Source organism: Capricornis sumatraensis, chromosome 15 (assembly GCF_032405125.1).
Source record: "Capricornis sumatraensis isolate serow.1 chromosome 15, serow.2, whole genome shotgun sequence".
Lineage (NCBI taxonomy): Eukaryota > Metazoa > Chordata > Mammalia > Artiodactyla > Bovidae > Capricornis > Capricornis sumatraensis.
The window spans coordinates 37,506,051-37,531,021 of NC_091083.1; the positions used below are offsets into that span (position 1 = coordinate 37,506,051).

At 37.5% G+C, this 24,971-nt stretch overlaps 1 protein-coding gene across 1 annotated transcript in view; it reads left to right on the plus strand.

The window, feature by feature from the left end:
* ZNF438 (zinc finger protein 438) overlaps positions 1–24,971 on the plus strand; it is a 130,845-nt gene that overhangs the window by 73,510 nt on the left and 32,364 nt on the right. The window contains exon 3 of the mRNA XM_068987465.1: positions 23,748–23,815. Coding sequence (XP_068843566.1) covers positions 23,779–23,815 — 37 coding nt within the window. The 5' untranslated portion in view covers positions 23,748–23,778. The remainder of the gene's footprint in view (positions 1–23,747; positions 23,816–24,971) is intronic.

The window sequence follows — 24,971 nt, forward strand, 5'->3', positions numbered from 1 at the left end:
TTTCTTTACAGTGAAAGACATACATGCCTTACAAAAGTCCACTGTGCTTCCAATATAGGTTAAAGATTTGCCCACTTAAAATGTCCTGAATGCTTGCCATCTTTGCGTAAATTTATATAGGTCACAAGGTTTACGCTCCTTGTCACTAATATAATCACATTCACTTTTTGAAAATTGTGAAAAAAAGCATAACATAAAACTTATCATGTTTCCCATCTTTAAGTGTGCAACTCAGTAGTGTTAATTATATTCACATAGCTGTGCAACCAATCTCTAGAACTTTCTCATTTTGCAAAACTGAAACCATAAACCAATTAAACAGTAAATCCCTGTCTTTCCCTCCCCGCAACCCCTGGCAACCACCATTATACTTCCTGCTTATATTAATTTTACTCCAGATATAGCATATAAGTAGAAGAGCATGTGTCTATTTTTCCCCCTCTGGCTTATTTCACTTAGCTTAATGTCCTCAAGGTTCATCATACTGTAGCAGTTGTCAGAATTTCCTTCCTTTTTAAGACTAAACAATATTCCATTGTGTGTGCATACTGCATTTTGTTCATCCATTCATCTGTTGACAGGTAACTTGGGTTGCTTCTTGGCTATTATGAGTAGTGCTGCTATGAATATGAGCGTGCATATATCTCTTTGAGATCTTGCTTTCATTCCTTTCGCATATATGCCCAGAAGTGGAATTGCTGAAGCTTATGGTAATTCTAATCTTTAGTTTTTTGAGGAACTGCCACACTGTTTTCTATAGCAGTTGTACCATTTTGCATTCCCACCAACAATGTACAATGGTTCCAACTCCTCCACATCCTTGCTGACAGTTGAAATCTTCCATTTTGGGGGATAGTAGCCTACATCTTAATGGATGTGAATTCCATTTTGGGGGATAGTAGCCTACATCTTAATGGATGTGAGGTGATATCTGATCATGGTTTTGATTTGCATTCTTTAATATTGGACATCTTTTCATATACTTTGTGACTGACTATGTGTCTCCTCTGGACAAATGTCTGTTCACGTCCTTTTCCCATTTTTAATCAGTGTATTTAGTTTGTTATTGTTGTTGAGTTGTAGGAGTTCTTTATATATTCTGGATAAATGATTTGCAAGTATTTTCTCCCATGCTGTAGGCTGTTCTTTGACTCTGTTGTTTTCTTTGATGCACAGAAACTTTCAGTTTTTATATAGAACAGTTTATTTGTCTACTTTTACTTTTGTTACGTATGCTTTTGATATATTATTCATATTTACCTTTAATCTTTTGAGCTCCACTAATTTTTTTAAAATAACAAGAGCAAAATGTATTGAAATATTTAAATAATCATAAAACCGTTGCACAGACATAGTTGAACACAGCTTCAGAATGAACATTTGGTTGTCGGGCAGCACCATCATACACTGGCTTAAAAAATTGCTTCCCTGGTGGTACAGTGTATAGGAGCCCGCCTGCCAGTGTAGGGGACACAGGTTTGATATCTGGTCTGGGAAGATTCCGGATGCCATGGAACAGCTAAGCCCATGCACCACAACTACTGAGCCTGGGCTCCAGAGCCCACAAGCCAGAACTACTGAGCCCTCATGCAACTACGCTAGCCCATGTGCCTAGAGCCCATGCTTTGCTCGGCAGCAAGAAAAGCCGCCAGAAGCCCGTGCACTGCAACTAGAGAGTAGCCCCACTCTCCACAACTAGAAAAAAGCCTGCGCAGCAATGAAGACCCAGTACAACCAAAAATTAAAATGAGTAAATAATTTTTAAAAGTTACTTCACTTGCTAATATGACACTGTATACACTTGGAGCACAAAAAGCAGTTTGAGATGCAAATAAAAAAAGTGTGAAGGAATAGATTTGGGGACCATGGCCAAGTACATGAAAACAAAAGATTAGAAGACGCTACTAATCAGATCCTTTGATTTGGAGTTCCTGTGTGTACAATGAACCTTTGTAGAGAGGCTTGCAAGACAAAAGGCCCCCCTATTTCTTTCCACCCTCTTCTGTTTCTCGTCTTTCCTATGAGGTGATGCCTCATAGTCAACACCTCTAAACAAATAGAGATAACTCGAAAGCTTTATTCAAAGCCTAACTTTCAAATTTAGAGAAGTATAAGATGCTCTTAAAATATTTAACTTCATTTAGCTCGCCTTAAATTTTAATAAGCTGTTGCCGTTGATGAACAAGAAGATCATTTAACAACCAGTTGATGGTTATTGACTGCTTAGACGACTGGCAATGCACACAGAGTCTGTAGGTGTCTTTCTGGCTGTAGTAGAGAAGGGAAGAACTGGCCCTTAACTGATTCTCTGTATCTTCTGAGATATTTAAGTAACCTGGAATTTAAGTGCTTTTTATTTCCCTCACATGCCATTTCTCCTTCTAAAATAATGTTGCCATTGTTCCTGTTTTCCTCCCGCTTGCTTTTTCTTGCTTGTGTGGTTTATACTCATTCCCCTTGCCTCTGCTTGTTAGTCCCATGAGGATGTTTGTAGCTCATCTTCTTGCCTGACTTTCCCTTCCCACCCACCCAAACTCATCATTCAGTGTCCTCAACCCTCCCCTCTCTTGCAGCCTTTATAGGATTAAAACAGGCCCAATGGTGGGCTCTAGGGCAGTAGTGCTCCACGTTGAGAAGCCCTCATGCTGCAACTTGAGAAAGCCTTCACAGCCAAAAGTAAAAAGTACATATAAAAATTTAAAAAAGAAAAGGTTGGAAGGAGCTGATTTAAAAACAAAAACAAGCCCAGTGGAGTCTCCATGGATATCATTCAGATTTCCAGTCACTAGGAGACACACACAGCAAATGCTTCCTAAGTACCAGGTCTGGTGGCTTCCTCTTTTACCTGGTGCCCAGGTGTTGGTCAAGCAACTACCAGAAAATCCTTAAGCTTCAATGGGGCCTCTTGACATCTTGTCCTCTGAACATCTAAGAAAGCAGTTTGAGTCTTAGAAACTTAAGCAGAAAAAAGAAGCTACTGAGATATCCATCCCTTTATTTTCTTTTAGATGTGAAAGTGAAAGTCGCTGTCATGTCCGACTCTTTGCGACCCCATGGACTATACAGTCCATGGAATTTTCCAGGCCAGAATACTGGAGTGGGTAGCCTTTCCCTCCTCCAGGGGATCTTCCTAACCCAGGGATCGAGCCCAAGTCTCCCACATTGCAGGTGGATTCTTTACCAGCTGAGCCACAAGCGAAGCCTGAGAATACTGGAGTGGGTAGCCTATCCGTTCTCCAGTGGATCTTCCTGACCCAGAAATTGAACCGAGGTCTCCTGCATTGCAGGCAGATTCTTTACCAACTGAGCTATCAGGGAAGCCCCTCTTTTAGGTATAAATACATCGAAATAGTTATGAGCAAGCCTTCAGTTGCTGAAATAGACAACTGAAGACAGCCCATTGCAGATAAGACTCATGGTTCAGTCTCCTACTCACCTGAGGATTTTACTCCTTAAATACAGCTTTGTAACAGATACAGAGTTTTCTGCAAAAGCGTTCCATGTATGCTTATTAAACTTTTCACTTCAGCTTTAGGTGAGTGAGGAATTCAGGTTACTGAGTGGTGACTTAGTCCTATCAGTCCTCTGGCGCATCATTTTGCTATGTGAGAGGATGCAGAAATCTTGTTTGAGAAGGTTTACTCATTAACAAAAGGTACCGAAATAAATTTAGCTGGGGTCATAGCATTTAATTTAATAGTATTACAATAATAACTACCATAATTAGTTTCAGATTTGCCTTCCTTCCCAGAGGACAAGATTTTTTAGTTTTTTGATGCCTATTTAAAGCATGAGAATGACAGGAAAATTAATGTCATGACCTTTAAAGCCTGTTTATGGTTTTTCCTAGTCATACCCTAAAGGATTCAGGGAGTTGTGTGCATCTAAAATAAACCACTTAGTAAGGACAAGTAAAAATTGGGTTAATTGGGTTCACCTGATCCTCAGTTGTAGCACCTCACTGAAAACCCCCATTTCATCTTAGACAAAGGACCACCCTTTTTGCACTGTAAAATTCTCTCTTAAACTACACCTGTACATTCTGTGATGTCTTGAAAAGAGAAACATTTTTTTAAAGGCCAGTTTTTCAAATAGGTAGAACTTCTTTCCCTCCTATAACTTTATCTGGCTTGTCTTTCTCAATTAGGAAATCACTTTGTCTTTCTACTTTCCTAGCAAGAACAGGCTGACACCAATTCATGGGCTACACTCTCTGGCCCTCATGCCCACTTCCTGTAGGTGATGCAGGGCAGATGCACGGACTTGTTTTCCCTTCCCTAGTCCGTCAGGGACTTCCTGTAAATGATCACTCTTCCAGATCCTCGAGAGATGAAACTTGGTTTTCATTTTATTGTCAGAGTTTGTGTATTTCAACAAAGAGAAATATTTGTCTATTCAACTAGAATTAAGAAAACTAGGTATGCTGGAGTCTTTGAAGCTTTTAGATAGTTGATTGAAAAGTTGTGGCAAATTTGGCAAATAGTGAAGACTTCCCTGGTGATCAAGTGGCCAAGACTTCACTTTCCGTAGAGGGGGTGCAGGTTCTATCTCTTGTCGGGAAACTAAGAGTCCATGTGCCTCATGGCCCAAAAACCAAAACATTAAAAAAACAGAAGCAATATTATAGCAAATTCAATACAGACTTTAAAAATGGCTCGCATTTTTAAAAAAATGGCAGATAGTACTTTGGAAGCACTTTCATGCATCATTGGATAAGTCAGTACAAGTTCCTTGAATGACAATATGGTAATATCCATAACAATTTTAAATTGACCCAGAAATTTCTTACTGTGACTTCACTGTTCAGATGGACTCACACATGCTAGCAGGGTTGTGATTATACGAATGCATGCTGAAGTTTTGTGTGTAAGAGCAGAAGGCTGAGAACAGTCTCATTGTCAATTGGCAGGTGGCTGGTTAATAAACTGTGGTTCTTTGCAGTGAGGTACTATATAGCCTTTGCAGAGAATGAACGGGATCCATGAGTGCTGACATGGAGAGCTGAAAACATATTAAATGAGAGAGTAGCGGGTGTAATCTGCTCAGTTTGGGGAGGGGAGAATGGGTGATACAGCCTGTTTCTACACATGTTGGCTTGTCTGCATACAGACGGTTACTAGAAGGATTCCCACAAAGGTGCTAAGAATTGTTGCCTCCAAGTAGGGAAATTGGGGTTACAAGACAACAGTCAGGATTTTGTTCATTTTTGTTTCACTTCCCACGTTGAAGATAATCATTTTTGATAACCTAAGTGATAGACCATAGCCATCTGTGACAGGAAATTTAAAAAAAAATTAGGTGATGCTGCAGAGGTAAACCTGTGACTGGGGTGCTCCAGGGAAATGGTGAAAAAAGTTATTTTAGAAGAGGAGAGGCTTCCCTGGTGAGTTAGACACTGAAGAACCGGCCTGCAATGTGGGAAACCCAGGTTCCATCGATCCCTGGGTTGGGAAGATCCCGTGGAGAGGAAATGGCTGCCCACTCCAGTATTCTTGCCTGGAGAATCCCAGGGACACAGGAGCAGGCTGCAGTGCATGGGGTACATGGGGTCACGAAGAGTCTGATACACTTCGTGAAAAGGAAGAAAAATCATCAGAATCATTTATGAAGCAGTGGTTGACACACAAAGAACATGAAAAACTACAGAACATAGATGAAGTCAGCAGGAAACAGAGCAGAGCAGTGGGTTCGGTTGCTTTTTTAACTGAGCAGTCTTTGTGAAGCTAATTGATGGGATTTTAATTCAGTGTGGACTGTAGAGAAGAAAAGAGCTAGAGATGGGACAGGGCTAAGAGAGGAAGGGCCCATCCTGGCAGTGCTGTGGGGAAGTTAGAATTCCCCGATACAGGCAGGTGGTAGAAACATTGAGTTGGCCAAAGAGTTCATTCAGGTTTTTCTGTTAACATCTTGTGGAGATACCCAAGTGATTTTGGTCAATCCACTAGTTGTTGAAAGTACACCAGCTGGTCTGTGGTGATGCCACCCAAACTCTTTGGTGCTTGGCAGCCAAAAAAGAACCTTAGGAATCCAAAAAATGATCTCCAAAGTCTTCAAAGTAGATCTGTTTTCTCTAAACCTAGAGATGATTGTCACTGAAGGTAGATAAGAGTGGTGAAAATGATCATTTCAAAGTAATAAATTAAATCCCAAATGGATAGAAATACTACCACCAGGCTGATGGAAGGAAGCAAAATACTGACCAGTCTCACAGTGTATGTAAGTGACAGCCTTTTTATTTGATGCAGTATGTCATTTGTTACCAAATGGCGCAGTTCTCTTTTGAAATGCTTTCATCTTCATCATGATGGTAACCTCACAGGCCTGAACAATCCATTCTTTTAGCATTGAGAATCCAGGCTGGAAATTCCAAAGATGCTCTGTTTGATGTAGAAAGAGGCAACTGTTTTTCTTACATCTTTATCTTTTACATTTGAATGAATAAGGAATGGAAGAATTCCATTCCTGTTTGTTAAAACGTGCCTAAAACTTGGGTCGTTTTAGACTTAACTAAAATGCACTGAGGCCTTTTAACAGGAAAGCAGCAATGTCAAATTACTGCTTTTATAGATACTTTTGGGAATTATTGTTTTCTAGGTTTATTTATTTGGAAATTATTGTTTTCAGTAGTTAATGACACTTTAAAATGTTGATATATATGAAACATCCAAAGCCTGCTACTAGAGAAACTGAAGACACTAGGATCTTCTTTACCTTTGCATAATATAATTTTTAAGTCATTTTAGGAGTGGTTCAAGTCTTTCTGAAAACACAGCCAGGCAATCTGTAGAAATCAAAGGAAATGTATTACTGAAGAAATTAACCTAATCATTTATCTGTCACTCTAAGTTATGGAAAAGTATAGTAGTGGCAAAATTAATAAGATATTACTTCAGATTTCAAAAATCACTATTCATTTTAAAAATGACTCAATTTTAGAAACCCATCTGTTGAAAATAAAAGATTCAAGTGGTATGAAAAATACTTGATGGGACTATGCAAGTATTGTTAAATAATTTTTAGCAGTCTTATTTTTACAGGATTCTTGACATTTATTCATCCAATAATCATTTGTTAAACCTTATTACAAGCCAGTCATTTCTAGGTTCTGGAAATACAAAGATAAATATGGTATTTTTGTCCCTGACGTCATAAAACTTGCAAATTTAAAGGGAATATGGACAGAGTTAAACAGATGCTATGTCCTAAAAGAGCCAGTCAAAGTGTGTTGAAGGATAATGGACAGATCAATAGAAATGTCTTGAATTGGCCAGGTAGACATTGCGGAAGAAATGAGTAGGAACTAAGTAGCAAGGCAGGGGCAAGAAGGCAATTCCATGAAGAATCGTGGAGGCGACTGAGAGCTGGCCTATAACATGACTGTTGAGATGCAGCTCTTAACAAATGTAGTGGTGACAGCCACACAGGTTAGTGTGTGAAATCTTTGTGCGCTGGACTGAAGAGGTCTGGCTGTATCTCGTGGACAACAAGAAGCCACTGATGGACCTGAAACCTGGGGAAAACATGATAGTCATTAGATCTGCATGAAAAAGACCCTTCACAGACTACTGGGTAAAGATGTCCAGTGGAACTCAATTAAAACACTAAAAGATAAAGTTAAGGAATTTTTCCAGAAACAGCAAAAATAAAAGAAGTAAAACATGTAAAAAAGGGAAAAGAGGTTTAACAGTCCAAGGAGGGTAAACATCTGAATAAGAAGAGTTAAAGGGGAAAAGAACAGAGAAAAATATATTAGGAAGTCTCAGAAAAATAATTGAAGAAAATGTCTCAGGATCTAGAGTTCCTCCAGATTGAAAAGGCCCACCAGCCAATTGGCAAATGGTTGAAAATAGACTAAGACACTTCACTGTGAAATTTCCAAACTTTGTTTCCATAGAGAAAAAAAAAAAAAGATTGCATATAAAGGATCACAGATAGCTTCAGGTTTCTTAACAGCAACACTGGAAACCAGAAGACAGTGGAAATTTCAACTTGGAATTATATGCTCAGAAAAATTATTGAGCAAGCATGTTGTTGATTGAGGATAGAAATAGAGATAAATCTTCATCTTTCACGGTGGGGCACCAGTAGATACTGCCTAACACTGAACAGTCAAGAAGTAAGATTATAAGCATGTTATTGACAGAATGGAGGTATAAATACCAGAACAGTCAGCTCTAAGAATTCAAAGTGCTTATTTCTGGGGAAGATAAGATGAATAAATCCTGGGGATCTAATGTACAGCATGGTGACTGCAGCTAGTATTACTGTGTCGTGTTCTTGAAATCTGCCAAGAGAGTAAACCTGAAATGTTCTTACCGCAACTTAAGTATTCTTACCAGAGGGGGGAAGAAAAGTAACTATGTGAGGTGCTGGCCAATTACCTGACTATGGTAACCATTTCACAAAGTCTGCCTGTGTCGTCACATTGTACACATTCAGCACATAAAATTTTGTTTGTCATTTAATTACACCTCAATGAATTTGAAAAAATTTAATTTTGGAAGCAGGAACTGTCTTTAGTTTGCAGGTAGCCAAGTGGAGCTGTGTATAATAGTAAGCTGAGAACATTTCACCCTGGAATTTGGAAACTAGAAATACAAATTTATAGGTGTGGTTAGAGTCTCAGGAGTTGAAGTAATTTTATAGAAAATCTGTTGAAGGGAGGAAAAAAAGACCTAAGGCTGGAACATACTTTCCTGGTAGATTTTTATTAAGCTAGAAGAATGCCCTCCTAAATATTGTAACCTGCCTGGTCTCGTCATGTGTGGAGCACATGTGAAAGAGCACGGATATCTATGTGTGCTCCCACTTTACGAGGGTAAATGATTAGATCTTACCATGGAAAATGATACGATTTGTATTTCAAAGTCTGTTCTAGTATATTCCTTGTTTTTCTTGGAAATGCCAGAGATAATAGTAACCTTTTTTTTTTTTTCCTTTTGGAAGAATCCTGCAGACCTCGACTACCATAAGTAATACCTTGTTTTTTAAATAGTTCTTTTTTTAACCAAGTATTGTCAACACATAGTATTCTAGTTTAATGCTTTCATCAGCCAAATGGGTTAAGTAATATTATCTCTCCCTTTCTAACATAAGGAAACTGAAACAGACAAAAAGATTCAGTGACTTGTTCAGGGTCACATGGTAAAACATTTTGGTTAAAAACATACATCTTCCTACTTGGTTCGAGGATCCTTCTACAACTTTTGAATGCATTGCACAGCTGAGATGGGACTAGAATGGGGTCCTGAAAATTAAAGGTCAGTCTTGTCTTTCAGGGTTTTTGTTGGGAAACAGCAGTGAGTATCTGGTGAGATCACTGAAGCAACAGGTCTAAAATCAGGGGAAATTGGGTGACTGCCAGACTTTCCCCAGCTCTCGGTAGAAAAGTTGCCTCAGAGGGTCTTAAACAAACTAGTCCCTCAGGATGACTCTGTAAAGCATTTACTGGCTGACATTCAGAAATATCTGAATTTAAAGAGGCTCTGTTTTATTGAACTTGTTAGCAGTGTGCAACCATTTGGGCAGAGAACGATTGTCAAAGATATTAATGCAAATATTAATATAAGCAGTTAATTTTCAAAGTGGGTCAGAATTTATGCTGTAGATTTTCTTTGACCTGTTCTAATTCTTTTCCACCAGCTTGAGAATTTTATAATGTTTGTTTCTTAAAATTATTTGTTCCTTAAGTAGGACAGATTGAGATAGGAATAAGCATTTGGTTATAACTGAGCAAATTAGTCAGAATTTGGGTACCGGTGGCTCAGACAGTAAAGCATCTGCCCGTAATGCCCGAGACCCAGGTTCGATCCCTGGGTCAGGAAAATCCCCAGGAGAAGGAAATAGCAACCCACTCCAGTACTCTTGCCTGGGAAATCCCATGGACAGAGGAACCTGGTGGGCTACAGTCCATGGGGTCGCAAAGAGTTGGACACTACTGAGCAACTTCACTTTAAGATTATATTATTTTGATAAAATTGAGCTTTATGATACTGGGTCCTCTTATTTATATAAAAATCTTAAGAAACTTGAATTCTATCAATGCTTTAAAAAGGTTATTTTTTAAAAAATAAATGAAATATAGTACAGCTGCTTTAAAAAACAGGCAGTTGCTTGTAGTTATACCACTCAACAGTTTCATGCTAGGCAGTTTCACCCTAGAGATATGAACATGTTTATTTACACAAAGACTTGGACACATATTTATAGCAATTTTATTCATGAGAGCCAAAAACTGATCACAATTCAGATGCTCAGCCATGGGTGAATGGATGGACAAATTGCATTCTGGTCATAGGATGGAATCCATTCAGCAACAGAAAGAAATGATCTACTGATCCACATAATAAAATGATACTGTTTGATTTATACGAAATGATTTGAAATTCTAGAACAGGCAAAGCTAATTCATGGTGACAAAAAGCGTCAGTAGTTGCCTAGGGCCAGGAAAGAGAGGTGGGGATTGACCATAAAAGAGCACAAGGGGACTCTTTCAGGTAATGAGGGGACTTTTGATGTTCATGTCTATATTTCTTGTAACATATCTGGGATTTTGTTTTCATCGAGTATGGTAGGGTTACAGACAGTGCCAACTGCCTTTGAAAGAAGAAGTTATTACTTACAGTTCCTAAGAGAGGGGGTGTGCCAGGCATTCAGGGCCCCATGGGAGGTTCCAGGGCTGGTCAACGGGGAGGAGGGATGGGCAAGCATGGCCTGGTGCCTTTATCGTGGTCTCCCTGGGAAAGGCAAGGTAGAGCAAGAGAGATCATTTTAGATTGCCTAGTTTGAACAGTTTCAGTGGTTTCAGGCTACATGATAGTCCTAGTTGTCCAATGCCTGGTCCTGGGGTGGCTGAAGCCCAGGAAAATGTTGACTTAGGTGTGAAGTTCCATAAAGGAGGAGGTTGGGGATATGGACTTGGCATTGAAAGGTGTGCTCCCCAGGGTTTGTCTAGGATTAGCTAGCCCTGGAAGTGGCATGCTTCCCTGGTGACTCAGTGGTAAAGAATCCACCTGCCAATGCAGGAGATGTGGGTTTGATCCCTGGGTCGGGAGGATCCCCTGGAGAAGGAAATGGCAACCCATTCTTTGCCCGGGAAAACCTATGGACAGGAAGTTGTACCCACCTTAGTGACAAAGCAAGAACAGAAGGGGTACTCTGTCCAGCCAGCCAGCCCCTAGTATATCAAAACATTATAAAATGTAGAAAAAAGCCTGATTGCTACACAGATATATATATGTCTGCTGTATGTAAATTATACCTCAGTAAAGTTGATTTGAAAAGTTTTTTTTTTTAATCGTGAAATATAATGGGCACATGAAATAAAACAGAGTAGGAAAATTCATCCTTAAACGCATTAAACATTTTCAAATAATATCCATGTCTGTAAAAGGACAAGAGCAGCACTGAATACTTCACAGGTTTATTCAGGCTGTTCCTTCCACTTCCTCTGCTGGGTCATGACCCTTTCCTTAATTCAGTGAAAAAAAAAGAAAAGGCAACTTTTTCACTTAGATGATGTCTGGGGTTATACAGCCTCTCTGAGTCCTTTCCTGCCATATTCCTAAAGTCTGTGATGACAGTTCTTAGGGCTGGGTGAACAGCTTCAAGCCAGCTTCTCCTTCAGCATTTCCAATGACAGAGTTCAGTGTTTCCTGCAGCACATTCCCGAGTAATTTCCATAGTGGAGTATAAGTGGTCACGGAAAGTGCTACCTTGTGTTCACATGACATTGGTTTCCTTGTAACTGGTCTCCCTTCCTGGTTGGGCTGTGCACTCAGGTTACATAGGATTCCTCTCATCTTTCTTCCATGTCACGTCTCTTCAGATGTTTCAAGATGACGTTCAGATATTTCAAGATGACTATCATTTCCCACTGAGTTCTTTCGTTTCCCAGGTTCACTCCTTTCCCAGCTTATCTAACTCACTTTTTCCCATTTCCTTGGTTCCCATTCTTTCTTTGACTGATTTTACTTTAATTCTGATTTCCAGCAGCAAACCTTCTCTCTCTATTTCCATTGACTTGGTACACACTTGTACAGGCGTTCACCAGAGAGAAAAGTGGAGGCAAGATGGTGGGGAAGGAAGACTGAACGCAGTAAAATAGGAGTGTGTAGATGAGTTTAGGAACCAGACACACCTGGAGAATCAGTTCTGGCTCATCCTGGTGACCTTGAGCAAGGTACTTAATTTCTTTGGGCCTCAGTTTTTTACTTGAAAGATTTTGACAGTGCTGATTCTCTCGTGAGGATAGAGGGGGGTGTGTATGTGTGTTTGTATCACTTTGTAGGTCTAGCATGTAGTAAGCACTCAGTATAGAAGAGGGGAAAGTGTTTTCTGTAAATTCACCAACTCTAGCTCTAGCCTCAAACCTAAAATCTGGGCCAATCACTGTGCAGTGCTTTAAAATCCAGAGCCACAAGATCACTGTAAAATCAAAACTGGAGGAAGGCCTGGGAGAAAAACAGCTGCCCAGTCAGTGGTAGGTTAGTAGCGTTATCTTAATATGTAAAAAAGAGCCTGTTACAAGTAACCAGTGGCTATATATCCAAAGCACAAGCTGGAATCAAGATTGAAAGTGAAAGTGAAGTCGCTCAGTCATGTCTGACTCTTTGCGACCCGTGGACTCTAGCCCACCAAACTCCTCCGTCCATGGGATTCTCCAGGCAAGAACACTGGAGTGGGTTGCCATTTCCTTCTCCAGGGGATCTTCCCGACCCAGGGGTTGAACCCAGGTCTCCCACATTGCAGACAGACACTTTAACCTCTGCACCCGGGAGAAATATCAGTAACCTCAGATAGGCAGATGACACCACCCTTATGGCAGAAAGTGAAGAGGAACTAAAAAGCCTCTTGATGAAATTGAAAGAGGAGAGTGAAAAAGTTGGCTTAAAGCTCAACATTCAGAAAACAAGATCATGGCATCTGGTCCCATCACTTTATGGCGAATAGATGGGGAAACAGTGGAAACAGTGTCAGACTTTATTTTTTGGGGCTCCAAAATCACTGCAGATGGTGATTGCAGCCATGAAATTAAAGGATGCTTACTCCTTGGAAGAAAAGTTATGACCAACCTAGATAGCATATTCAAAAGCAGAGACATTACTTTGCCAACAAAGGTCTGTCTAGTCAAGGCTATGGTTTTTGCAGTGGTCATGTATGGATGTGAGAGTTGGACTGTGAAGAAGGCTGAGCTCCGAAGAATTGATGCTTTTGAACTGTGGTGTTGGAGAAGACTCTTGAGAGTCCCTTGGACTGCAAGGAGATCCAACCAGTCCATTCTAAAGGAGATCAGCCCTGAGTGTTCTTTGGAAGGAATGATGCTAAAGCTGAAACTCCAGTACTTTGGCCACCTCATGCGAAGAGTTGACTCATTGGAAAAGACTCTGATGCTGGGAGGGATTGGGGCAGGAGGAGAAGGGGTCGACAGAGGATGAGATGGCTGGATGGCATCACCGACTTGATGGACGTGAGTCTGGGTGAACTCCGGGAGTTGGTGATGGATAGGGAGGCCTGGCGTGCTGCGATTCATGGGGTCGCAAAGAGTCGGACACAACGGGGTGACTGAACTGAACTGATACAGCCAAAGACTTTTTCACCTTGTTCAATTTTTTCATGCTTTATGTTCTTCTGACCAAATTCATTATGTTATGGCATCTATCTGAATAGCAGTGTTTATTCTGTAGGAAATAATTCCCCTGGAAATAACTCTGTAAAATTAATCAGATAATATTGAATTCCCTTAATAATCTAGAGTAACTCGACATTGCACCTCTCTGAGTGGTGCCCAAATACACACACAAGAACACACTTTTAAACACATACTCCCACTCTGGGTTAATGATAATAAGCTTATTGAGCATGGAGCAAAGGTTTTTCATTTAAGATTTTTTCATATAAGATTCTTTCTAAATGTATTTTTAGGAACCTTGTCAAGGCAGTAGAGCAAAGAGAAGGCATGATGTACCTTAGGTTTCCTCAACCAGGAATAAATGGAAGATTTCCATTTCTAGCACCATTGAGCTGTCAATTCTCATATAGCCAATTCACCCAATTTTCATTTTTAATCAACTCAGTTTAAAAATGACATATTAACTAAAATGAAAAGTAACCATATGAGTGATTTATAAAGCATATTATATTGTCTTGCTGTAATCGATGATGTTCATTCATTGCCTTCTTTAATTTTTGTTCCTTTCTGATAGATTTTTCTACTTAATGTACTTTTTAGCATGCAAGTAAGAAAAGCCAGGTTATAATGATCAGAGATTCTCTGGACTGTGAAGGACACAGTGGCTGCTATTGCTGTATCATGGTACCCTGAGTCAAGATGGCCTCGGCTTTGCTTGTGTAATATTTGAAAAATGCTGATAGAACTTATGTGACTTTTTAATGTATCTTTTCCTCTAGAACATTCATATAATGACCTTTTATTTTCAACCCAGTCAGAGGATACAATATTGTGATTATTCAGGTGCTTTTTAAAATAAGCATTAGGTGTATTTATTACATTTTTTTTTATTTTTCATAACTACAGTAGAATTAAATACTATCATGTTTTATGTGGCAGAAGATAACAGACTCCATTTTAGTGAATTACCTATTTTAAATATCATGATATTGGGGAGTGTATAGTATTTTATTGGGGGGAAAAGTATTTTAGTGGCAATCCTTATCTAATATAGCATTTTTGTTCTGCTTTTTTTTTTTATTTCAGAGATAGTATTTTTTCATTGGGGAAACTTAGTAGTATATCCATAACCATAAGGAAAGTTAAAGGACTTCCCTGATGGTCTAGTGGTTAAGAATCCACTTTCCAGTGCCGGGGATACAGGTTCAATGCCTGGTCAGACAACTAAGATCCCACATGCTGCAGGGCACCTAAGCTCACATGAGGCAACTACTGAGCCCATGCAGTGCAACTAGGGAAACCTGGGCACTACAACTAGAGCCCACATCCTGCAATGAAGACCCACCTCAGCCAAAACTAGAAAAAAAAAAAGGAAAAGTTAAACAGCAATTTAATTCCTCACTCAGAAGTAGCCACTTTTAATGTTTGGTAGTTTCTCTTATGTGAATATTAGGGAAAATAATTCAACCATACCACTCCGTAACCAACCCCTCTCATACAAAAATGTGTAGTAAGCATTTTTCATAATTTTCAATATTTTAAGAAACAGTCTTATAATAGTTTAGATAGATCCTAATTTACTGAGGGGCTTTATATTTTGTGTTTATATTAAATGGTACCCTGAAGAATTTTAAAAAGGTAACGTGGATGATGATAGTGAAGATGGTAGTATGTAGCTCTGCACATTTATCATGATTTTCTGATGGGTAAGGACACTCTGGATCAAAAGGAGTGCAGAACTGTAAGGCTTAGGATGTATCTTGCAAAAATACCTCCCAGTTTGCATGTACATCTCTGCAGACTTTTTCCAAGCATGCATTTTGTTTGTTTTTGCCAATTTGTAGGCAAAGAAATTTTATTTTTGAAATTTGCATTTATTTGATTATTAGTCAGGCTGAACATTCAGATGATTACTAGTTTGTCCTCTTTCATAAGTTTCTGAAGTCTGCTAGTTCTATGTTTTATGGAGAGCTTTCTCATTAATTTATTTATACCAGATCCAAGCACAAGGACCATGTCTCCCATGTCCTTGCATAGTCATACCTCAAAGACTGTTAAATGAATAACTGTATAACTATATATCTGTTGTGAGTTTTCTAATTTTTCCCAATAAATTTGCCTTAATTTTTGACAGCTATTTTAAGGTGTTACTGGCATATAAAAATTTCACATATTTAAAATGCAATGTGATGCAGTTTGCTGTATGTAAGTAATACCTGTGACACTGTCACCACAATCGAGATAATGAATATGTTGTTCATCCTAGTGGGTGGATATATGTTCCTCATGCCCAAGTAAGTACTTCATTCCAACCCCCCCTTGTCTCCTTGCGCTCAGGCAACTATTAATCAGCTTTTTGTCACTATAATATGCATTTTCTAAAAGTTTATAATACTAAGGTCACAAAACATATACCTTCTTTTATCTGTCTTCTTTCACACAGCATGATGTTTTTGCAGATTCATCCATACTGTAGTGCAGATCAGTAATTTATCCCTTTACATTGCCAAGAAGTGTTACATTGAATGGATATATCACAGTTTGTTTAAACTCTCACCTGTTGTTGAACATTTGGATTGCTTCTGGTTTGGGGCTACTATAAATAAAGCTGCTGTGAACATTCTTTGTGAACATGATCTTTTTTTCTCTTGAATAAGTACGAAGGGATTGACTGAATCATATAGTAGGTGTATCTTTATCTTGTGAAGAAAATGCCCGACTTTCTTCTAAGTAATTGTACCGTTTTACATTACCACCAGTAGGGTATAAGACTTGCACTTCCTCTTCATTCTTGTCAGCACTTGGTATAGTCTTCAAAAATTTTTTAGCCATTCTAATAGGTGTGTGAGTGTATCTATTTGTGGTTTTAATTTACCTTTCTTTAATAACTAATGGTGTTGAGCATCTTTTTATGTCCTTATTTGCAAGCCATATCTATTTTTTTGATGAAATATTTCTTTAGATCTTTTGCTTGTCTTTTAAATTGCATGTTTGTTTTCTTATTATTAAGCTTTGAGAGTACTTTATTCTGGATATAAGGTCTTTCTATATGTATTATTTACAGTCATTTTTCTCCCACTCTGTGACTTGTTTTTTCCTTCTCTTAATAGTGTTTTTTAAAGAGCAGAAGTCTTTAATTTTGGAGTCTACTTATTAGTTAGCTTTCCTATGGATTATGCTTTAGATGTCCTATATAAGATATCTTTGCATGATAAATAACCAGAGTGCTTTAGAAGTTTTGTAGTTTTAGGTTTTACATTCAGATATGTGATGCCCTTGGATTTATATGTGGAGTGAGGTATGTCTCACAGTGTTGTTGTCATTTTTTGCATATGGATGTCCAGTAGTCCAAGTACATTTGTTAAAGTGACTCTTTTTCCTGGGTTGATTTCCCTCTGCACCTTCAAGAAAAATCAGTCACCCATATATGTGTGTGTTTATTTCTGAACTCTGTATTCTGTTCCATTGATCTATTTGTTTTTTTTTAATATAAATTTATTTTTTTAATTGGAGGCTAATTACTTTACAATATTGTATTGGTTTTGCCATACATCAACATGAATTTATCTTTAAACTGTCATCATACTTTTGGCTTTATAATAATCTTGAAATTAGAGTATTATTTTCTGTCCACTTTTGTCTTATTTTTAAAAATGATTTTGGCTACCTAAGTTCTTTGCATTTCCATGTGAATTTCTATACAATGTCTGTTGGTATTTTTATTAAGCTTGTATTGAATCTGTAACACCTGTTTGCAGAGAATTACCACTTTAACAATATTGAGTCTTCTGACCTATGAACATGGTATATATCTCTCCATTCACTTAGGTCTTTAAAAATTTCTCATATCATTGTTTTGTAGTTTTCAGTATTTTACATCTTTTTATTAGATTTACCCTTAGTTATTTCACATCTTTGATGTCATTACAAATAGTATTTAAAATTTTATTTTCTGTTTTATTGTTTCAGTTTCTGATTGTTACTTGTATATGAAATGTAATTGATTTTTGTATATTGGTCTTGTATTCTTTAAGCCTGTTAAACTCAGTTATTTTTATAGATTCCATTGAATTTTCTACATAGACAATCATTCCATCTGCAAATAAAGACTGTTTTATGTCTTGATTTTCAGTATGGGTGCATTTTATTCATTTTCGCTTTATTGCACTGGCTGGAACTTCCAATGCAATATTGAATCAACGTTGTAATAGTAGATATCCTTCTCTTGTTTGTAAATTTAGAGGGAAAGCATCCAGTTCTTTTCTTTTTTTTAATTTAAATTTATTTATTTTAATTGGAGGCTAATTACTTTACAATATTGTATTGATTTTGCCATAGATCAACATGAATCCACCATAGGTGTACACGTGTTGCCAATCCTGAACCCCCCTCCCACCTCCCTCCCCATACCATCCCTCTGGGTCATCCCAGTGCACCAGCCCCAAGCATCCTGTATCCTGCATCAAACCTAGACTGGCGATTCATTTCTTATATGGTATTATACATGTTTCAATGCCATTCTCCCAAATCATCCCACCCTCTCCCTCTCCCACAGAGTCCAAAAGACTGTTCTATACATCTGTGTCTCTTTTGCTGTCTCGCATACAGGGTTATCGTTACCATCTTTCTCAATTCCATATATATGCGTTAGTATACTGTATTGGTGTTTTTCTTTCTGGCTTACTTCACTCTGCATAATAGGCTCCAGTTTCATCCACCTCATTAGAACTGATTCAAATGTATTCTTTTTAATGGCTGAGTAATACTCCATTGTGTATATGTACCACGGCTTTCTTATCCATTCATCTGCTGATGGACATCTAGGTTGCTTCCATGTCCTGGCTATTATAAACAGTGCTGCGATGAACATTGGGGTACACGGGTCTCTTTCAAATCTGGTTTCCTCAGTGTGTATGCCCAGTAGTGAGCTTGCTGGGTCATAAGGCAGTTCTATTTCCAGTTTTTTAAGGAATCTCCACACTGTTCTCCATAGTGGCTGTACTAGTTTGTATTCCCACCAACAGTGTAAGAGGGTTCCCTTTTCTCCACAGCCTCTCCAGCATTTATTGTAGATTTTTGGATCGCAGCCATTCTGACTGGCATGAAATGGTACCTCATTGTGGTTTTGATTTGCATTTCTCTGATAATGAGTGATGTTGAGCATCTTTTCATGTGTTGTTAGCCATCTGTATGTCTTCTTTGGAGAAATGTCTGTTTAATTCTTTGGCCCATTTTTTGATTGGGTCATTTATTTTTCTGGAATTGAGCTGCATGAGTTGCTTGTATATTTTTAAGGTTAGTTCTTTGTCAGTTGCTTCATTTGCTATTATTTTCTCCCATTCTGAAGGCTGTCTTTTCACCTTGCTTTTAGTTTCCTTTGTTGTGCAGAAGCTTTTAATTTTAATTAGGTCCCATTTGTTTATTTTTTCTTTTATTTCCAGTACTCTGGAATATAGGATCCTGCTGTGATTTATGTCAGAGAGTGTTTTGCCTATGTTCTCCTCTAGGAATTTTATAGTTTCTGGTCTTAACGTTTACATCTTTAATCCATTTTGAGTTTATTTTTGTGTATGGTGTTAGAAAGTGTTCTAGTTTCATTCTTTTACAAGTGGTTGACCAGTTTTCCCAGCACCACTTGTTAAAGAGATTGTCTTTAATCCATTGTATATTCTTGCCTCCTTTGTCAAAGATAAGGTGTCCATAGGTGCGTGGATTTATCTCTGGGCTTTCTATTTTGTTCCATTGGTCTATATTTCTGTCTTTGTGCCAGTACCATACTGTCTTGATGACTGGCTTTGTAGTAGAGCCTGAAGTCAGGCAGGTTGATTCTTCCAGTTCCATTCTTCTTTCTCAAGATTGCTTTGGCTATTTGAGGTTTTTTGTATTTCCATACAAATTGTGAAATTATTTGTTCTAGCTCTGTGAAAAATACCGTTGGTAGCTTGATAGGGATTGCATTGAATCTATAGATTGCTTTGGGTAGTATACTCATTTTCACTATATTGATTCTTCCAATCCATGAACATGGTATATTTCTTCATCTATTAGTGTCCTCTTTGATTTCTTTCACCAGTGTTTTATAGTTTTCTATATATAGGTCTTTAGTTTCTTTAGGTAGATATATTCCTAAGTATTTTTTTCTTTTTGTTGCAATGGTGAATGGAATTGTTTCCTTAATTTCTCTTTCTTTTTTCTCATTATTAGTGTATAGGAATGCAAGGGATTTCTGTGTGTTGATTTTATATCCTGCAATTTTACTATATTCATTGATTAGCTCTAGTAATTTTCTGGTGGAGTCTTTAGGGTTTTCTATGTAGAGGATCATGTCATCTGCAAACAGTGAAAGTTTTACTTCTTCTTTTCCAATTTGGATTCCTTTTATTTCTTTTTCTGCTCTGATTGCTGTAGCCAAAACTTGAACTATGTTGAATAGTAGTGGTGAGAGTGGGCACCCTTGTCTTGTTCCTGACTTTAGGGGAAATGCTTTCAATTTTTCACCATTGAGGATAATGTTTGCTGTGGGTTTGTCATATATAGCTTTTATTATGTTGAGGCATGTTCCTTCTATTCCTGCTTTCTGGAGAGTTTTTATCATAAATGGATGTTAAATTTTGTCAAAGGCTTTCTCTGTATCTATTGAGATAATCATATGGTTTTTATTTTTCAATTTGTTAATGTGGTGTATTACATTGATTTGTGGATATTGAGGAATCCTTGCATCCCTGAGATAAAGCCCGCTTGGTCATGGTGTATGATCTTTTCAATGTGTTGTAGGATTCTGATTGCTAGAATTTTGTTAAGCATTTTTGCATCTATGTTCATCAGTGATATTGGCCTGTAGTTTTCTTTTTTTGTGGCATCTTTGTCAGGTTTTGGTATTAGGGTGATGGTGGCCTCATAGAATGAGTTTGGAAGTCTGTTTGGCATGATACTAGCTGTAGATTTTTCATAGATATCCTTTTACCAAGTTGAGGAAGTTTCTTTCTATTCTTATTTTTCTAAATGATCATTTTTTAAGGAATGGATGTTGGATTTTGTCACATGGGTTTTCTGCATCTATTGATATGATCATACAGTTTTCCTTTTTCACTTCACAAATACAATGAATTACATTTTGATTAAAATCAAATTTACATTGATTAAACAAGCGTGCATTCCCAGGATAACCTTACATGGTCAAGGTGTGTCATATTGTTGGATTTGATTTGCTAACATCTTACAGTTTTTGCATTTATGTTAAGGAGAGATTTTGGTCTGGAGGTTTCTTTCCTTCTTATGGTTTTTTGTCTGATTTTGGTGTCTGGATAATGCTGGCTCATGGAATTAGGTAGTTATAATTCCCTCCTTTTCAGTTTTCCAAAAGAATTTGATTATAATTGGTATTATTTCTTCCTTAAATATTTGTTAGAATTCTCCAAAGAAACTTCTCTAGACCTAGAGTTCTTTGATGGGTGATTTTAACTAAAAATTCTATTTCTTTGAAAATACAGGGCTCACTTTTTGAATGAGCTTTGGTAGCTTGTGTCTTTCAGAATAATTATTCATTTTATTTAAATTATCAAACGTATTGCCAGGTATTTTTAAATAGCAGTGATATCTGCAGTGCTGTCACCTCTCTCATTTAAAGGGTTATATTTTTAAAAAACTGGAGTATCAAGACAAAAACCTTATATGCTTACCATGAAGTTCCCATTTCTAGTATCAAAATATTCCTTTCTGTGTATAGATCTATATTCTAATCAGGTATCCTATTCCTTCTGCTTAAAAGACATCGTTTTACATTCCTTGTAGTTTGGGTGGGCTCATAATGAATTCCTTTAGCTTCTGTATGAACCAAAATGACTTTGTTTCTCTTTTATTTTTGAAAGATATGTTCTATGAACATAGAATTCTAGATTACAGATTTTTTTTTTCTTTCAGTACTTTAAACATGCTGCTGCACTTGTCTTCTCAGTTGCATCATCTCACTTTAAATTTTTCCTTTTTTTACTAGTTTTGGACAATTTGGTCATAGTATGCATTGGTGTAGTTTTCATGTTTCTTGTGCTTTAGGGTTTGTTTCTTTGGTTTTTTTTTTTTTTTAGCTTTTTGGATATATTTATAGCTTTATTCAAATTTGGAAGTTTCTGCCACTATTTTTTAAAAAATAATTTTTTTGATTTTCCATGTCTTTCTTCTCCAGTTACTGGATCTATTAGGTGGCTTAAAGTTGTCCTAGAGTGCAAATGATGATCTGTCCTGATGATCTGGTTTGTTTTTGTTTTTTTTTCTTTTCACTCCTTTCTTCCTGAGTTTCATTTTGGACAGTCTCAAATTTCTATGCCTACAAGTTTTCCAATATTTTTCTTCCAACACTTCTAATATGGTGATAATCCTATCCAGTGTACTTTTTAATTTTATGTGTTGTAATTTACATCTCTGGAAACTTTATTTGGGTCATTTTTATATCTTTCCTGTTCATACTTAAATTTTTGAACATATGAAATACAGGTTATACACTTAATGTCCTTGTCTGCTAATTCTAACATCTATGTCAGATCAGGATCAGTCATTATTTTTTTCTCTGAAACTTGCATTTTCCTACCTCTTTGATAATTCTTTGTCAGCTGTCAAAATTCATGTCAGCTGAATTTTACTTTGTTGGATGATGGATATTTTTGTCTTTCTATAAATATTTTTGAGCTTTGTTCTTAATACACAGCTAGAACACTTAGAAATAGTTTGATCTTTTTCGGTCTCTCTTTAAGATATGTTTTGTAAAACCAAAGAAATGCTTGGTATAGGGTCAACTATTCCCCCTTACTAAAGCAGGATTCTTCTTCATACTCTACCCAGTGTCCCACGATTTAGGAGATTTTCCAGTCTGACTGGGAAGAGCAGGTGATATACCTGTTCTTCCATGAGTGTTGGGCACTTTGGATCTTTCCTGGCCTCAGGTAGTTTCCTCCATGGTATGTACTGATAGGTGCACAAGTGAATACCTGATAAGGACCCTCTTCATTCCTTTCTTTCCTTCTCTCTCCAGCTCTTTTCCTCATTACTCTGGACATTTCTATCAATGTTCTCCTTTCCTGTAATGTGGGTGACAGAAAATAAATGTTTTCTCTCTTTCACAGATCAGTCTTTGTGACTTGAGGTTCACTGTTTTGAAATATTATTTCATGTATTTTGTCTGTGTCTTGATTCTTTCAGGAAGGAGGGAAAATCTGGCCTCTGTTATTCAGTCTTGGCTGGAAGTAGAAGTCATGCCCTTTTATTTTACCTAGTTTTCTACTTTAAAAACATTTAAAATTTTCAATGGAAAAATTCATCAGTCTCTACCTTAATGGCTTTGTCTTTGGCATCATACTTAGAAACATGGCAGTGTTTGAAGTGCACAAAAAATATTTACCTCTATTTTTCCAAAGACTTTGTCTTATTTATATATACATTTGTATAGCTTATTAATATGGAACCCACATTCTAGATAATTTGGAAAATATTTAAAATGGAAGGAAAAACAACTCTAATTACATCACCAAAACAAAAGAAATACACATATTAACATATTTCCTGTCATGCATTTTTCTGTGCCTTTGTTTTTAGCTGTAATCCTAGTGTGTCGATCATTTGGTGTGTTCATCCAGTATATTATATCATCAGTATTTACCATGCTGCTGCATAATCTTCAAAATTGCATTTTAATGACTGAATTATGTTTCATCAAATGATTATATTGTAGTTATACTTCCTTTACCTACATTGTTAAACATTTTAGTTATTCTTAAACAGAACCTAAAATATAATTATCAGGCAGGACATATTTGGGGAAACTTAGCTTTGCCTACTTGCACATTTCCCTGACACCACGAGGGCAGGGAGGCAGGTACAATTCACTCTCAATGTGTCACATTACTCACTCTCCAAGCCCACACCTGAGGAGTCAGTAAAATCCTGTGTCTATGAGAAAAGAATAAAACTTTAATTCCTAATAGTTCAGCCCATTTCTTATTACTCATATAGGTATAAATAAGAAGACTTTTTGTTTTTAAAAAAAAGCTTGTAATTTATGTTTTTGTACATTTTAACATGGCATCTCAGTTCTTTCCTAATTCTTACTTGTCTTGGTTAATTTTAGGACAGCTGTTATTCAAGTCAACAACATCATAATGCAGAGCTCATTTTCAGTACCACCGAAAGATCAAGGTAAGATAAGCCATGCCAGGGAAAATGGTAATGTGTATGTTGTAAGGGGTTTTAATTGATACGTTTAATGTCACTGCTTACTAACCAAAGGGTGACTTATTTCTGGAACTAAGAACAAGAATTCTAATTATATATGAAAGTTTATTTATTTTGGTAAATTACTTGAGTGTCTATGGAACCATGGTTTATAAATGATACTTCTCTTTTACTGGAGACTGATTTCCTAAGGAAATCAGTCCTGAATATTCATTGGAAGGACTCATGTTGAAGCTGAAACTCCAATACTTTGGCCACCTGATGTGAAGAACTGACTCATTGGAAAAGACCCTGATGCTGGAAAAGATTGAAAGCAGGAGGAGAAGGGGATGACAGAGGATGAGATGGTTGGATGGCATCACTGACTCAATGGACATGAGTTTGAGTAAGCTCTAGGAGTTGGTGATAGACAGGGAAGCCTGGCGTGCTGCAGTCCATGGGGTTGCAAAGGTTTGGACATTATTGAGCGACTGAACTGAACTGAACCCCTTTACTGAGAGCAGGGTCATCTCATTCCACACAAAATTCACAGAGCCCAGGCCATCAGCCAGAAGGTGTTAGTGGATGTTAAATGAGGTTGCATAGTATTGGCTTTAAAAAAAACTTTAGTATTTGTAAAAAGTATTTTAAAAATATTTATTTATTTTTGGCTGCACTGGGTCTTTGTTGCTATGTGTGGGCTTTGTCTAGTTGCAGCAAATGGAGACTACCCTGTAGTTGTGGTGCATGAGCTTCTCATTGTAGTAGCTTCTCTTGTTGTGGAGCATGGCCTCTAGGGCAAGGGCTCAGTAGTTGTGACCCACAGGCTTAGTTGCTCTGTAGTGTGTGTGATCTTCCCAGACCAGGGATCTAACTCATGTCCCCCACATTGACAGGTGGATTCTTAACCATTGGACCACCAGGGAATCCCCAGAGTATTGGCTTTACCGAAGCAGAATGACCTGTGTTCTAGTGAGAAAGATATATACAAGTATATATACATATATATTCATGCACACATGTGCACACACAACATACATATACAGAGAGGGTATTTTCTTATTCATTTTTGACCTAGTTTTTCCTATATACCCATTTTAAAAAAGAAACATAAAAGAAACAAATTCCCCTCCATATGATT